Source organism: Diabrotica virgifera, chromosome 9, assembly GCF_917563875.1.
Source record: "Diabrotica virgifera virgifera chromosome 9, PGI_DIABVI_V3a".
Classification (NCBI taxonomy): domain Eukaryota; kingdom Metazoa; phylum Arthropoda; class Insecta; order Coleoptera; family Chrysomelidae; genus Diabrotica; species Diabrotica virgifera.
Genome location: NC_065451.1, coordinates 181,783,311 through 181,799,135, shown reverse-complemented (window position 1 = coordinate 181,799,135; position 15,825 = coordinate 181,783,311). Strand labels below are relative to the sequence as shown.

General features: G+C 34.7%; 2 protein-coding genes across 4 annotated transcripts in view; one reads left to right on the top strand and one right to left on the bottom strand.

Moving 5' to 3' along the window:
* Positions 1-6,329, top strand: part of LOC114341094 (uncharacterized) — an 85,767-nt gene extending 79,438 nt beyond the window's left edge. For all 3 annotated transcript variants that reach the window (XM_050661204.1, XM_050661203.1, XM_050661205.1), the window contains exon 6: positions 1,314-6,329. In XM_050661204.1, the coding sequence (XP_050517161.1) occupies positions 1,314-1,521 (208 nt within the window). In that variant the 3' untranslated portion in view covers positions 1,522-6,329. The remainder of the gene's footprint in view (positions 1-1,313) is intronic.
* Positions 6,330-7,220: 891 nt separating this feature from the next.
* LOC126891594 (uncharacterized) lies at positions 7,221-9,470 on the bottom strand. Its single transcript, XM_050660772.1, has one exon. The coding sequence runs from the start codon at positions 9,468-9,470 to the stop codon at positions 7,221-7,223; it is 2,250 nt and encodes a 749-aa protein (XP_050516729.1).
* Positions 9,471-15,825: the final 6,355 nt, after the last annotated feature.

Sequence of the window (15,825 nt, the reverse complement as noted above, 5' to 3'; positions counted from 1 at the left end):
TTTCCAAAATCAATTTTCTAAGGCCAATATGCCTGTCCAATTTCTTGAAAAGCTATAATATCAAATTTTGTATTTATTTACTTTTGCATTCAGGTGTTTTAGCTTTCCGTTCTCAAACGACGATCTGATATTCGGCGTTCCTATCTGTATTCATTTAAGTAATTATATTCAAATGTGTTAACAAAATAAAAATATTAAAAAACTATATGTGATCGGGTTAAAAGTAAAACTTTAAATGGTTCCTTCATATCGATTTGTTAAGGAAGAAACTATCTTCAGCTTGCTATGCTATAAGATCTGTTTCGAATGAACTCAATTTAGCATCTTCCAAAATAACATCTTTGTTCGAGTCGCATCTTCGATATGGTCTTCCTTTTTGGGGTTCTGGTACAGCTGCCCAATTCGATGTTATTTTCAAATTACAAAAAAGAGCAATAAGATATCTGGAGATTTGTATATTCTAGAAATTGTTTGCTTAATTCATAAATATCTACATGTCTTTCCACCAAGACCTTATCATGACTGCTTCACGAAAAATTCTACCTTTGACTTCTATTACCGACTAATTCCTCTGAATTAGTAAAGAAATCTATATTATATTCCGCAAAAAAACTTTACAGCCATCTCCCTCTACAACTTAAATCTGCAGCATCTTTCCCCAAATTCCGTAAAATGACAAAATCCTACCTATCTGAAAGACCATATTATTCAGTAGAAGAATTTCTTAATCAATAACTAAGAAATTAGAGTACCCTTTGTGCAAGTAGTATTTTTTTACCTATATTTGGGTGTCATGTGTCATATGCAGCAGCCTAACTTTTAAACTTATTAGTTACTAAGGTAGACTATGCAATTTGGAGTTTCTTTAAATTTTTAAAATTTGCCATTGATTGTTTCTGTTTTACTTCATTATTATTATTTTTTTTAAATTATATTGTCGATTTATGTAATTTTAGTAAATTGAATTGTTATTGTTTTGTTTTCTTGCCTTTTTATAAGCTTTGTCGATCAAATTGTACAATTTTCCATGACAATAAAGCATATTTCTATTCTATTCTAAACCCGTTAAATCCAAAAATTCAATTTTTAAGAATACGGCAAAATACTGCCGTTGCTTCTGATTTGCTTTTTTTTGTTTTGATATTGAGCTAATATTTCAGCACCTTAAATGTCGATGCTACCAATAGAACAGTCCCTAAAGTACCTTTAACAATAGATAACTCAATTTTGATAAAAGTGGACTTAACGTGTTTTGTTTTTAAGCTCCTCAATTTTAGTAATAAAATTATAAAATGTATTGATCTATTTTTCAGTATATCCGAATATCGGTACTACAAATCGTCCACGTCTCCCTTGATCCCCGTGCCCCCCGCAATCTACGAGGAAGTTCCTCAATTTCTGAAGTTCATCTTGTGCTGTGAGTATCCAATGTATAACTCGCTCAACGAGAAGCAGCAATCCAAAAGCACTCACATAATCAAAGAATCAACCAGTGCTTCGTTGGCAGCTTCGCAGACATAGCTATAGCTTCACGCTGGTCAGCGGCAGATCAGCAGTGGAGAGAACGATAATCCGATATTCGAAACCAAAGTACAGATTACTGCTCTATAAGATACTCCAGTCAATGAAAGGAAAAATAGGATATTCAGGTCTATTCTGTAACTACAAATCGAATGGAAATGGGTCAAATCGAATAGAGGTCAGCAAGTCGGATCGGATTTTTTAGGAATTGGTATTCTGTAACTCATCTCAACCTCTACTATCGAAAGGTTGGATAGAAATTGATTTCGACTAGACAATCTAGGAGGAAATCGAGCAAGCAATACGAAACGCAAAAAACGGAAAAACTGTAGGTCCAGACGAAATACCTGCGGAATTACTGAAATGTCTAGACGATGAAACTCTACCTGTACTACTGGATCTGTTTAATGAAGTATATAAAACCGGAAAAATCCCTCAAGAATGGTTGGTGTCCACCTTTGTAACAATACCATAAACAATATATGCCAAATATTGTTCGGACTATAGGACAATATCACTAATAAGCCATACCCTCAAAATATTTCTAAAGGTGATTCATGGAAGATTATACAGAAAGCTAGAATATGATATGGATGATACCCAATTTGGGTTCCGCAAAGGACTTGGAACAAGAGAGGCATTGTTTGCGTTTAATGTTCTCTCTCAGAGATGCTGAGATATGAACCTGTTTATTTATTCCTGTTTCATCGACTTCGAAAAAGCGTTCGACAGGGTCTGACATGAAAAACTAATAGAATTATTGAAAAACAGAGATATAGACAGACGAGATTTACGAATTATCATCAATCTGTATTGGAATCAAAAGGCCAATATAAAGATAGAAGAACAAGAATCCGAGAATATTGATATAAAGAGAGGAGTAAGACAGGGTTGTGTTCTGTCGCCGCTACTGTTTAACCTGTACAGTGAAGCCATATTTCAGGAAGCGATAGCGGAGCTAAGTGATGGAATCTCTATAAACGGAAGAATAGTAAATAACATAAGATTAGCTGATGACACCGTTATAATGGCAGACACCCTAGAATCGTTACAAGAATTGCTAAATAGAATTAACGATTATTGCATTCGATACGGACTAAAAATAAACAAGAAAAAAACAAAATTTATGATTGTCCCAAAAACAGAACATGGCAATGAAAGGTTAATGATAGAGCAAACTCAAATAGAAAAAGTAAAGGCATACAAATATCTGGGAACCTGGGTTGATGACAAAAATGACCAAACCAAAGAAATTAAGAAGACACTTCTTACAAACAAAGACCTTCAGTTGCCTCTCAGATTGAGGGCTCTAAGATGCTACATATTTTCTATATTGCTATACGGAGTGGAAGCTTGGACATTGAAGAGACAACACATAAGAAGAATAGAAGCGTTCGAAATGTGGTGTTACAGAAGAATATTGAAAATTCAGTGGGTTCAAAGGATTACCAATGTTGAAGTGCTACGACGTTTAAATAAGGAGTTAGAAATTATGAAGAGTATAAAACTAGAAAACTGGAATATTTGGGTCACATTACCAGAGGAGAAAAATATGAGTTGCTGAGAATTATTATGCAAGGAAGAATCCAAGGAAGAAGAAGCATGGGAAGACGCATCTTCTGGCTGAGGAACCTTAGAGAATGGTTTAACTGTAGTTCATTACAACTGTTCAGAGCAGCAGACAACAAAGTAACAATAGCCATTATGATATCCAACCTCCGATAGGAGAGGGAACTTTAAGAAGAAGAAGACAAGCTCTGTCGAGATCACATTTCGACATCGAAATTGCTTTTGACGCTTGCGCATTGGTATCATTACTGTTGTTTTGACGTTTATTTGTTACACAACTATAAATGGTCAGCAGAGGTTTTTTTCTTTGTGTTTCGCTTGCCATTTTTTATTCTTGTGTTGAATTTGCCAAACTTAACCAAAACAAACCAAAATTTCTTTTTTTGTGAATTCTTCGCACAACACTAACCTTTCTAGTAACCTAACGTCACAAAACACTTTTTTCACTTTTCAGTGCGGGGTCGCCAACACCCCCTGAGCGCGTCAAATAGAGGTTGGCGTTTTCGATTTACACTGATTACGATATTAGTTACAGAATGCCAATCCAACAACGAAAACGACGTGATAGATATTCAACATTCCGATTTCGGGTAATTACGATTCGACTTGGTCATTTCTATTCGATTTGTTAAAAGTTACAGAATAGGGCTGATCATCTTCGATTTCTGTCCTAATGCATCGATTTCGATGAAATTAAGGGAAGAGGCTTTACTTTTCTCCTAATTAAAATAGGCTCTACTTACCTCCTAATTGTGGACAGCCGTAGTTCAGCGGCAAGATACTGGCTTCATATGACTTCATAAAAACGACATTTTCATTTCTAAAAATGATACGGGCCGTTCACCCTGCTTCGGAGGGTACGTTAAACCATCGGTTCCAATAAAGGTCTTTAGTTTAAGATACATATAAACCAACCCCTTTGATAATAAAATATTTAAAAAAAGTTTATTAATATTTTTAATTAATTTATATATTATATAATAATAAAATTTATGCAAAAGATGAATAAAAAAAAAGTAGAATCTTTGTTAGACATTTAAAAAACATTCATGTCGCGCAAGTGATTTATGCATTTTTGTGGACTGCAAATGTCCAATAGCATTATTCCATCTCCAATCAATTGGAGCTTTGGATTTAAGCTTTTGAGGAAATGGCAAAATTTCAATCAACTCAACTCAAAAATTATTTTTTCAATTTTTAGAAAAGTTAAAAAAAAAGAATTATAGAACATTTTTTGTTTAGAATTAGGTTTTTTAACAAATACTGGGGTGATTTTTACCAAAAATTTCTACCCACAAGAAGGGGTGGGAACCAACGCCAAAATAAAAGGATATATTGGCATAGGGTAGACTTTGTTTCTCGAACTATTCCTTACATATTGTGAAAATATCAAGTAAATTGATGCAGTAGGATGGAATTCGAAGCCAAATACCCTCATTGACTAAACTAGAAGTGGGTGCTCAAAAGGACGATAGAAGCAAATGGGGGGTATACTATACAATATTTTTTTAGAGAATTTACTTAGAGAAAAGATTTTGTCAACATAGCAAATTAATAGTGTTTTGAACATAATAGATTGTTGATAATAATCTTCTATGTAGTAAGAACTTCTATCACACCTCCCTTCAAAGTATTCTAAAATTATATAGTAATTTCTAAAATATAAAAAATAACACATATCTTAGAAAAAAAGATACAACAGGAATAAATTTTATACACTATACATTTTTCCATCAGTGTAGAGTATTAAATTAAAACAATTTAGTATACAAGATAATAAAAAAATGCTAAACCGCTAATAGAAGAGGGCGCAGAATACAACAAGCCGATCTTTCTTAAGACGTTTAATACTAGATATAATAAAATAATCATAAAATATTTCGAGTAAATGCAAATCTTTAAAATTGCATAAATATTGGTTAGAATAGCATACATGTTGAAAATGACTGCTGAGTATCAAAAAAATTGAATTGACAAGGTATCGCTAAAACAATAATTCAAATAATTTTTTATTAGAAATATTTTCAAATAAAATATTTAGACAGTCTTTGATACATTTCCTATTTTACTTTGAATCTCAATTTTTTTACAATCTTCAAAATTTAAATAATCCTATTTTCCCAGTCATGATCGATAAGTATAAGATTGTATTCTTTTCGTCTGCCGCATCAACTCCATCCAGATGATAGGGTGCTTGCACCCGTACCAATTGTTTTTGGCTCTTCATATAGCGTTTCCAGCATTTTTGTATGATTATCAACTCCATCATATAATAAAACAATGTCATCGACAAATCTTAGATGGTTCAGATCCCCTCCATTTATATTAATTCCCATATTAACCTCTCGTTACCAGTGGCCGATCCAAGGGGGGTGTCACGAGGGTCATGACCCCCCAGACGAAAATATTTAATTCAATTCAATAATCCTAAAAAAAAAAGAAAAACCGAGAGCTGTAGTAGTCCCATCCAAAAAATAATTGAAAACCCACTTATCCTAGTGATGGTAAGACTAGTGGTGGTAAGTGATCTTGCATCAAAGAAAAGTAATTAAATCACCCTCAAGATCCATGACACCTCCCAAATTCTGGATCCGCCACTGCTCGTTCCATTCTTCTTCGATTATGGAGCGTTGGCTATAGTAACTATTTTTTGTTCAGCCCGCTCTTCCATACTTCCTCATTTTTGACTCATTCCTTATGCAATATCTTTTAATCACAATTATTTGACAAATCCCTACGCTAATAATAAGAGGCATCATTTTAAGTAAACGATGAGGTAGGTACTCTACACTGATATGAAAACAATTTAGGCATAGAATCCTGTCGGATACAAGAAAACTATGGGAGACGCTTTTGTATAAAAATAAAATTATGGGCGAATTAAACTGATTGAACACAACGAATAGAGTAAAATAAAAACATGAACTAGAAAATGGTTATGTATCAAAACCGATATGAAGCACCAAAAGCATAAAAAACATGAATTGTTATTTCTAAGGGACTAAAAAATATAGCAAACAATCTGTTTTTAAAATTAAATTAATAAACTCTTCATTACATATTCAAATCATTAACATTATAGCATATCTCTGATATCTCTCTATTTAGAACATTTACATACTTGTATATATTATACTCATTGTGAAATATTTCACATTTTCCGATGTAACTGTTATATAGTTAAACAATAATATTACTTTATTGTTAATATGTAGTAATAAAATTACTTGAACTGAAAATTGTTTTATTTAGCTGAAATTCCTTGACAACTAAGGCCATTGAAATGGTACGGTTGATTTCGCAATCAGAATATAGTGTAACGTGTAGTATGTGTATTGAGTAAATATCTTGTTACTTAGTAAAGTCGACTTCAATGTCTTTACAAAGAGACGCTAATTGTATCCGTATATCTACGGTCCCTCCGTTGTTTACCAATCCCACAAGGATAGAAATTATTTTTGTTAATTTTTAATAAAGAAAAATGTACTACCCAGCTGGGATTTGAACTCACGACCCTTAGATCCAAAGGTAGGTTCTCTTACCACTAAGCCACAAAGAGGATTATTTATAGACCTTGGGCTCACACTTAAAAAAATATTACCTCCCACACGAGACTTTTTCTATTCAGTTATTCATATCGAGACGGACAACTTTTCTTATTTTGCAAAATTTTCGTGAGGGGGGCATTTCATATAGGGTCAATCGGGGGAAATGGAAACGATTTTTGCAGACTTTTCTTTAAAATTATCTAGAAAAAATATAAATGAAAATTTTAAGTTCTCCTGTATATGACTGATACTTCTAAGCTTATTTTGTTAGAATATACACAAAAAGACACAAAAATTTTTCTTAAAGCCAGACTAGGAATTTTTTTAGAGTGTTTCCATTTACCCCATGAATGTTTTCATTTACCCGTAATATTGGGGTAAACGAAAACAACCTGTTATTTACAACGAATATCAGCTAAGCTCACTAAGAGGTAAATGGAAACATTCTTAATACATCCTTGAGTAAAGATGATACAAAAATTTCCAATAAAAAAAATTTATTTATGAAAAGTACAAAAAATAACAGAAAAGAGAATTATTAAATTTAAGAAATAAATGTGAATAAAACCTAAGTAGCTAACTTTAGTACATTTTAAGACATTTAGTAATAAACATATGAAAATAAGTATCTAGCAACAACGGTAATCTTGAAATATTTGGGAAAACATATCGACCACGCATAATATTTGACGGTTTTATTATAGCTACTATTTGGTCAAAATTAATCACTTGCTTATCTTCTACCAAGGGAAATATGTAGGTGTCAGTAGTTTTACTGGATTTTCTAAAAAATTTTGCTGAAATGTTAATATCCAAGTCGACTACTTCGGCAACAAAATTTTTCTTGATTTGTTTTTTAGTGCCGAGATTGTAAATAAATTTCACAATTATAAAGTCTCCAACTTTCACTTGTATTTTTTCACGCAATTTTGCAAGTGGCATGTTCATCTCTGTTTCATCCGAGCTCTCAAGACTTTCGGCTTTGGCTTTCTTATTCTCTTGTAAAAAATGCAACTTTCTTGAATCCTCCTCTGAACTCTGTTCGGTGTCTGAATTGACAAACTTAGAATCATCGGATTCATCATGAAGAGACATTGTGTCACTGGAATTATCATCGGAAGAACTACTAGATGTTTTCTTTTTTAACTTATTTTCTGTAGTGTTGGTTTTACTAGTTTTTAATTTCGCAACTGTTTTGGGTCGTTTTATTTTTTTATTCTCAGCTTCTCTGAACCTAGCAGCCACCTCTTCCGTCGTTACTACCTCCCCGTACCGCAGCTGCTTTAAACGAGGTGTTGGTTTTTTTGCAACTTGGATTTCACTTGTCAAGGATCTTTTTTCACGAATTGCTTCAGCAAAGATTTGAACAATAGCAGAGGGTGAACATGGAATAGAAGAATCAGTAACAGTAGCTGGTAGTGATGGTAACTTAGAGGGTCCAGCCTTTTCCAATTCTGCCGCTGATGAACCTGAAGAGCCAGGTCCTTCCGTTTCCGAAACAAAACCAACAGATGAATTTGAATTTTCAGCTTCTTGCATTTCTGGAGCAGGTTCGATTACAGAGCCGACATCACTTCTCCGTTTTCTTTTCTGATAAGCTAGAAGCGCTATTGGATCAAACAAACTTTCTGGAAAACGCTTTCGATTTACTGGACAAATTCCTGTGGTGATGAAACCAGCTTTAATATTTGATTTTGTCATAGCTTCTGCCCAAACTAAGCCCAAGAGTTCAACAAAATCACGCTTTTGCAAACGTCCTGTTCCAACTCCAATATTGGCCTTACCAAACTCCACCAACTTTCGGTCCCATGCTTTTTTCACTGGGCCAAATACGCATTTGTCAAGGGGTTGAATGTTGTCTGTGAGATGGCTAGGAAATTGGATAATTTGAATATTAGCCTCCATAGCAAGTTCTATTATGCGTAGACTTACGTGGCTGCTGTGACCATCATATAGAAGTAGAGCGGTTGCATCTGGTAGTTCCAGCTCTAAACGTTTTTTGCGCACATGGGGTATAAAACAAGTTTGCAGCCAATAAAAGAAAGGTGTTTCTTCCATCCATCCATTTCGTGTTGTTGCGTACAGAGTACCAGGATAAGCGGCGGGTGATGTCCAACGAGCCTGGACCGCATCTCCTTTGAATATGATCAGAGGTGGAAGTATTGTGCCGTCTGCTGCTGAACATGCCAACACTGTGGTGTTTTCTCGACCTGAACTCCCGCTAACGCGACTTAAGGTTTTTCCTTTGATGCCTATGCCACGGACTTTTGAAGGATCCGAACTAAATCCAGATTCATCAGTATTAAATGTAAATGATGGTAGGATATTGTAAGTTGAAATTACTTCTTCCAATTTATCAAAGAAATCATAAACTATCTCTGGGTTTCTTGCTAACATCCTTGACTTTTGGAGATGTTCAGCTTTCTTTAAGGTTAACCTAGGATGGCGGGACATGAACCCAATATACCAATCGTGTCCAGGTTTTCCATCCTTAAAGCTCGTTTTTATATGATTTTGTAACACGTAATTCTGCACTAATTGAAGCAATTCATCTTTTGAACAAGGATAGCCCATTTTCGATCGTTCCATGAGACATTGAGCAATATCATGTTCCACTTCAGGTGTGAAAATGGGATTTCTTCCACCACCTAGTTTTCCTTCAGCAATTTTACGACCTTTAATTCTATTGAAGATGTTAGAAATTGGTATTCCATAGAGAGCAGAAGCTTGCCGATATGTTAAATTATTGGTTGAAACGTCAGCAACTGCTTTTCGTAAGTCTTCTGCTGAATATGGCCGCGCCGATCTCTTTCTAACGTAGTTTCGTGGCATCTGAAACAATTTAGAGTTACAACAAATTGTTTGGGGTAAAAGGAAACATATTTTCTTTTACCCCAAATATGTGTTTCCATTTACCCCGAACGTATTATTTAGATGGGGTAAATGGGAACACTTCCTAGTTCCCAAACGAACAATATTATTTAGCTAACCTTAAAAACAACATCTAAACATATCATTTGTTTACCATGATACATGCTAAGACTAACAGTATAAACATATTTAATAATGAAAACGAGATTATTTTATTCCATTGCTTGGTTTGCTCGTCAAATGATATGGTAGTAAATAATTTAAATTAGCTTACCTTCGCATTAATCGTTCACCGCCATGAAATATTATGGAATGTTAGGAGCAGTGTTGCCGCTACAACTAACAGACAAACTGCACATTAATAAGCGGGATGTTTGAATACAGAGTTTAAGCTGTTTTCAATTACCCCTAGTTTCCATTTACCCTGATTGACCCTAGAGGTTTCTAAACATTGGCGCTTCCGACACCTAAGAGTACCCTTAAAAAATTGTCGGATAATATTACCAGTAAATTTTAAGTATTTTTATCAAACAATCTTGCAAAAAAAATCTTCATTTATGATTCCCATAGGGGGAGTGGAGGCACGCATCATAAAGAATCATAAAATCCCTCAAAGCCGATTTTTGCGGGATTGTTTGATAAAAATATTTACAATTAACTGGTATCCGACAAATTTTTAAGGGTAATCCATTTGTATGACGTAACAAAGTTTATAAACCTGTATATCCCCCCCCCCCCCCGGACCGTAACTATACGGTCTCCAGTTTGGTTGGCCGTGCATAGGTTGTAACTAGGTCAAATAAACGTTTTAAAGTACTTTCAGTCAAGTTCTACTTCGAGTTGTCCGATAGTAATAATTACACGGCATGTTATTTCTAAAAACTTCTATGATTAAATTTAACATGTTTCACCTGCACCATTATAAAAATTTTTGTCTCAAAATCACTCCATGAATTCACCTCATTTTCTTTGCTTTCAAACCACAAAGCAACTCCGTCTTTTAGATGGCTTCTTATAATTTTTTTGCAGTCTTCGAAGTTCTGCATATGTTGGAATTTGTTTTTTAAGATTTTAATGAAAGGTACCGGATGTTGTTTTCTATTATCCGCACCAAATTCTGCTCTCAGTAGAGCTGAATACAATTACTTCCCGATGGTCTCCTCCTTTTTGACATTTTCCTATCTCCTTCAATTTTTCTTCCACTTTTTCTATATCGAATTTTAACGCATTCTCGAAATTTTCTTCCATCTTTTCAATTTTCTCTATATCTTCTCAGCAATCTGGTTTACCTCTTCCTGCATTTCTCTAAATACACCTTCATATCTTTATATTTTTCCAACTCCCAACGAACAGTATGGTTCGTTGGGAGGCATTGAAGTCCTCATATCAATCAGAAAGATTTTCCTCGAAATAACTCTAAAACCTCTCAATCCAACACGCTGGGCTGGAAGATTGATGCAGTCAATACGTTGAAACACAGATTTTGCGATGTTTTGAAGTGCCTTTCAACTCTAGTTCTGACAAGTAACAACAGAAATTAAAGAGACGAAGCAGCACAACTGAAAAAAAGAAACTAGAATCATTCAAATTTGTTTTGTGCAAAATAGTTACTAGTTGTGCAAAATATAATCCTTGAAATCCTCAACATAGTCTCGAAAACATTGTAATCAAAATCTTTGGACCTTTTAACAGCTTACATAGTTTACTTGTAGAGAGCTTCTTAAAACTAACAGAAATGAGAGGACAATTTGAAACCTTCTTTGCAGAAGCTTCAAATATGTGTCAACGTTGGGGAATACCAGTAGGGATCGCTCCAAATATAATGCAGAAGGCGATAAACATTTCGATGAACTGTGCGAAGATAAAAGACTTCAAGATCTTAAGTCATGCTTTTTGATCGACACATTGATCGACACATATATTATGCCATCGGCTAGACACTCGCTTTCAAGGAATCAAAGCAGTGTTAGATACGTACCGAATTTTATTGTTCAACCCAATTTTATTTTGAATGCAAACGAACAAGACCTTCAAAACGAAGCAATCAACTTCGTAAAACGTTTTCCAGATGATTCCAGATAAGAGATTTGGGTAAACCCGCGAGACCCCCGGTAGGGGGCCCCCAGGTCGCGTTTGCCCCGGGGCCCCCAACATCGTATTTACGGACTTGCCCCCCCCCATTTTCTGTATTATATAGCCACTTTACACGATGCAACTAATTGCGCAATTAATTGCACAATTTCTTGCAGCAATAGAAATTGCTTCGTGTCATAAGCGAATTGCATCGTGTCATAAGCGAATTGCACAGAAAAGCTGCAACTTCTTGCTGCAAGAAGTTGCAGCTAAATATTGCAATTTGGTTATATTTTTAGTAACTTTTAAGGCTACACTGTTTGTTTTGACATTCTGTCATCCTAAATTTCAAACTAAACAATTTTTGACAAAACTAGAGGAACTTGTTACCAATTGCACGCTTCACAGATAACATTATTCTGGTGGATAACTTTAATTATGCAACATATGGATTAAAGAAACTATTTTCTATTTCTTTTGTATTTAACAACTTGTTTCCTTTTGTAAATGAATAATGGCGTATTATAGGTATATTTGCATTAGGTATTAATTGATTTTGTTATACATAATACATATTATAATTTTCTCAAATTATAATCTAACATTTTTAATCTAATACATCTGATAACTCTACTCAAAAAATTAAATTTTTAATTTATAAAAACAACATAACCTAAAATTTATGGTATGTCAAAGTTTCTGTCCATTTCATGTCAGTTTATGCAATTACTTGCAGAGGATATTGTTACTACTTTGTTCTTGGTATACGTAGAAAGATTTTCAAAGTGTGGCTCATAAGGCTTATCATTCTATAATCGCTACAGTTTTTCGGACGTTGTTTTTTTGGTAGGGTTATGAATTCAAACTTTAACCAATCTTCAGGGATATCACCAGTCGAATAAACATCATCAAGAGATACGAAAAATAACCGGTAAAAGCTGAGGTGTAGATAGGACCGTACTTTAAAAATATTTTCAAATATACACACTTATATTGACAGAGTGTAACAACCTTATCTTTTTTTAATGGAACACCCTGTATATTTTTACATTTCTCTCCTCCAAGAGAATGGAGATCAGGAACCTCTTGGGCTTATTTCCTACGCAAATTTCTTCGATATTGACAGCTGTTGCAGTGTTACTAGCTCCTAAAAAATATCTCTAAGACCAATATTGTTTTTTTTTGCGAACTGTTACGATATACGAAGTACTTAATACGTAGTTATTCTGCTATTTGGGGTTGAGACAAACCCAAAAAACCAAATATCACCTTTTCATCCATTTTTGAGTTAAAAATGGTCTAACAAACACTATTTACGACTTTGTTAGATATACAGAATACATAAGATTTTTCAAGAGTCTTGTTCTAGCATTCATACGAGTAAGACCTGTGCCAAGTATAATTAAAATCTAGTTTACCTTATCAGTAGTAATTAGTGTATTTGATTTCGATTTAATAGTGTATTTTAAAAAGTGATTTCTGGACAAAATTTGTACGTATTGCTTTCTTTATATTATTAAACCATTATAAATTGTATTTAATTTATAAAAAGTGCATACCAGCGGCTGGTTTCACCAGTTTGCTGGTTCTTGCTGACCATCCAGCATAATGGCTTTGAATGCAATTCTGATACCAGCACCATTTAAAGAAAAAATATAACACGAAGCTATTGTCTGTATCTGCATGACAAGTACAAACATACACAGTAATCCTACAGTTTCTACCTCAACCATGGCCCTTCAAAGTGCTACAAATACTCAAGCTACTACATCAATGTCGTACGTAAACGCTGCAAAATCTTCGCCGAAACCACCATCCCTACCCAAAAAAGAGCAAGCCATAGTCCTTCACGCAGAAGAAAACCTTAAACTTCTAGATTACGTTAAAGCTATTGGTGATGTCATCGGACCAAAAAATATTTCCTTTGCTTCCAGAATCTCAAATAATAGAATCTGCATATATCTAGCCAACCCAAATCTCGTTGATCAACTTCTGAAGTCCCACCCAACTATCCAAATCGGATCCCTAATTTTAAGTATTAGGAAACTTGTCTCCCCGACAAAAAGAATATTAATCTCGAATATCTCTCCTTATATTCCCCACCAACTTGCAGAAAATGCAATCAAGAGTCTTGGTCTTCAAATAGCCTCCCCAGTGTCTTTCCTTAGAGCAGGAATTCCAGGTGATGAATATTCCCACATCCTCAGTTTCCGCCGCCAAGTGTATGTCTTTTCACCCTCTGATAATTTCGAGCTTCACACCTCCTTATTAATTTCATTTGAAGGCAATGATAATAGAATTTTTCTTTCAACGGACAAGATGGAATGTTTCGTATGCAAACAGGCTGGACACGCTGCGTCAAATTGCCCCAATACTTCATCTGACAATGTGTTATCACAAAATTCTACTCTTTCTCATGACCCAACTCCCACCACCGAATCAACGCCACAGCAACAGCATACACAACTTGTGACAGACAATGTGTTATCTCAAAACTCTACTATCTCTTATGACCTAACCACCACCACCGAATCTACGCCACAGCAACAGAACACACAACTTTTCTCCCATACTGAATCACATCAAGCTGAAGACGGTGATCCAAACAACATAAATATTCAAAAACCTTCTTCAATTTCTTCTACTCCTCAAACCCTACTGCCAACTTCTGAAGCGAGCAAAATAATTCCCACCGAAGAGAACACTCCCACTAAAAGTCCATGTGAAAAAACCTCTGAAGTAATGGTTCAACAAGCTTCACTCGGAATCATAGGAGAATCATCCAGTACATCTGTGAAAAGAAGTATTGACGAAACGTTATCCCCTCCCATCGAAAATCTGAATACTAATAATCCAACGTTTGCTCTCCCTCAAACACCACGTCAAACCAACATCCAAAAGCCCAAAAAACCTAAACGCACAGCACCTACTCCTGACGCACTTAAATTTTTCATGAATAAAAATTCCACAACACTCCGATTAAACTATGATCAGCTAATAATGCTAATTGAAAATACCCAAGGTAACAATTCACCTATAGAAATTATCCAGGAATACACAACCGATCTCCCCGGTTTAATAAACCTATTAACCATATCTTACCCATACCTATCAGACAAAACTACGAAACATCGCTTCACCCGACTTAAAAATAAATTGAATCACTATCTAGGTAAAGATATCACTGACAGTGAATTATCTTCCTCCGATGCCTAATTTTCAACTCTATATTACAGTGGAATATTGATGGACTGTTCCATCGTTTACCCATGCTTCAAGGTGCTGCATATGTAACCCCTAACAACCAATATCATTTTAGACTTCCCAAATATTTCAGTATTTTTTCTGCTGAACTTTATGCAATACTCAAAGCCCTTAAACATGTCAACAAAAACAAAATACCAAAATGCTTGATCCTAAGTGATTCACTCGGTGCTTTACAAACTTTAAATCATGTGTATCCTAAAAACCCCCTAGAGAAAATGGTAAAATCTGAACTAGAAGAGGCTCAAGAAAATTCCAGACGCATTACCTTCATATGGATCCCATCTCATATTGGTATCGATGGAAACGAAGCAGCAGATCAGTGCGCCCGTAAAGTGTCGGAAAGTGTCGAAACAGAGGCAACGGAGTGTCGAAATCTCGCGATGACATAAAATCGTCCTTTAGAAATCTAATCACGTGTAAATGGAACCAAGAATGGAAATATTCACAGACATCTTTAAGAACAATCAAGGATAATGTTTACCCGCGGCTATCGAGAATACGAGCCCGAAAACTTCAAACTGTTATCACACGTCTGCGTATAGGTCACACAAGATACACGCACTCTCACCTGTTTACAAGAGGCGATCCCCCTAAATGTGAAATTTGTGACGAAATAAATAATGTAAAACATTTTTTAATTGACTGTCCACTTTTTGCAAATGAACGAATTAGATTCAATATTCCTAACAACATCAACAAACTTTTAGGCACAGATGGTTACTATGACAATATCGCAAACTATTTAAAATGTATAGGGCTATATTATAGAATCTAAATTACTGGAAGTTATACCTACACTGTATTCTTAATTTAAGATACATACTGTAATTATAGATAATAATATCGATAATTATTTAAAACTCATAGAATTATATTATAGATTGTAAGTTATTGGAACTGTACGCCTACACTGTATTCCCGTTAATCACCTCTTGGTGGATGCGGTAAATTTTCAATAAAAAAAAAAAAAAAAAGA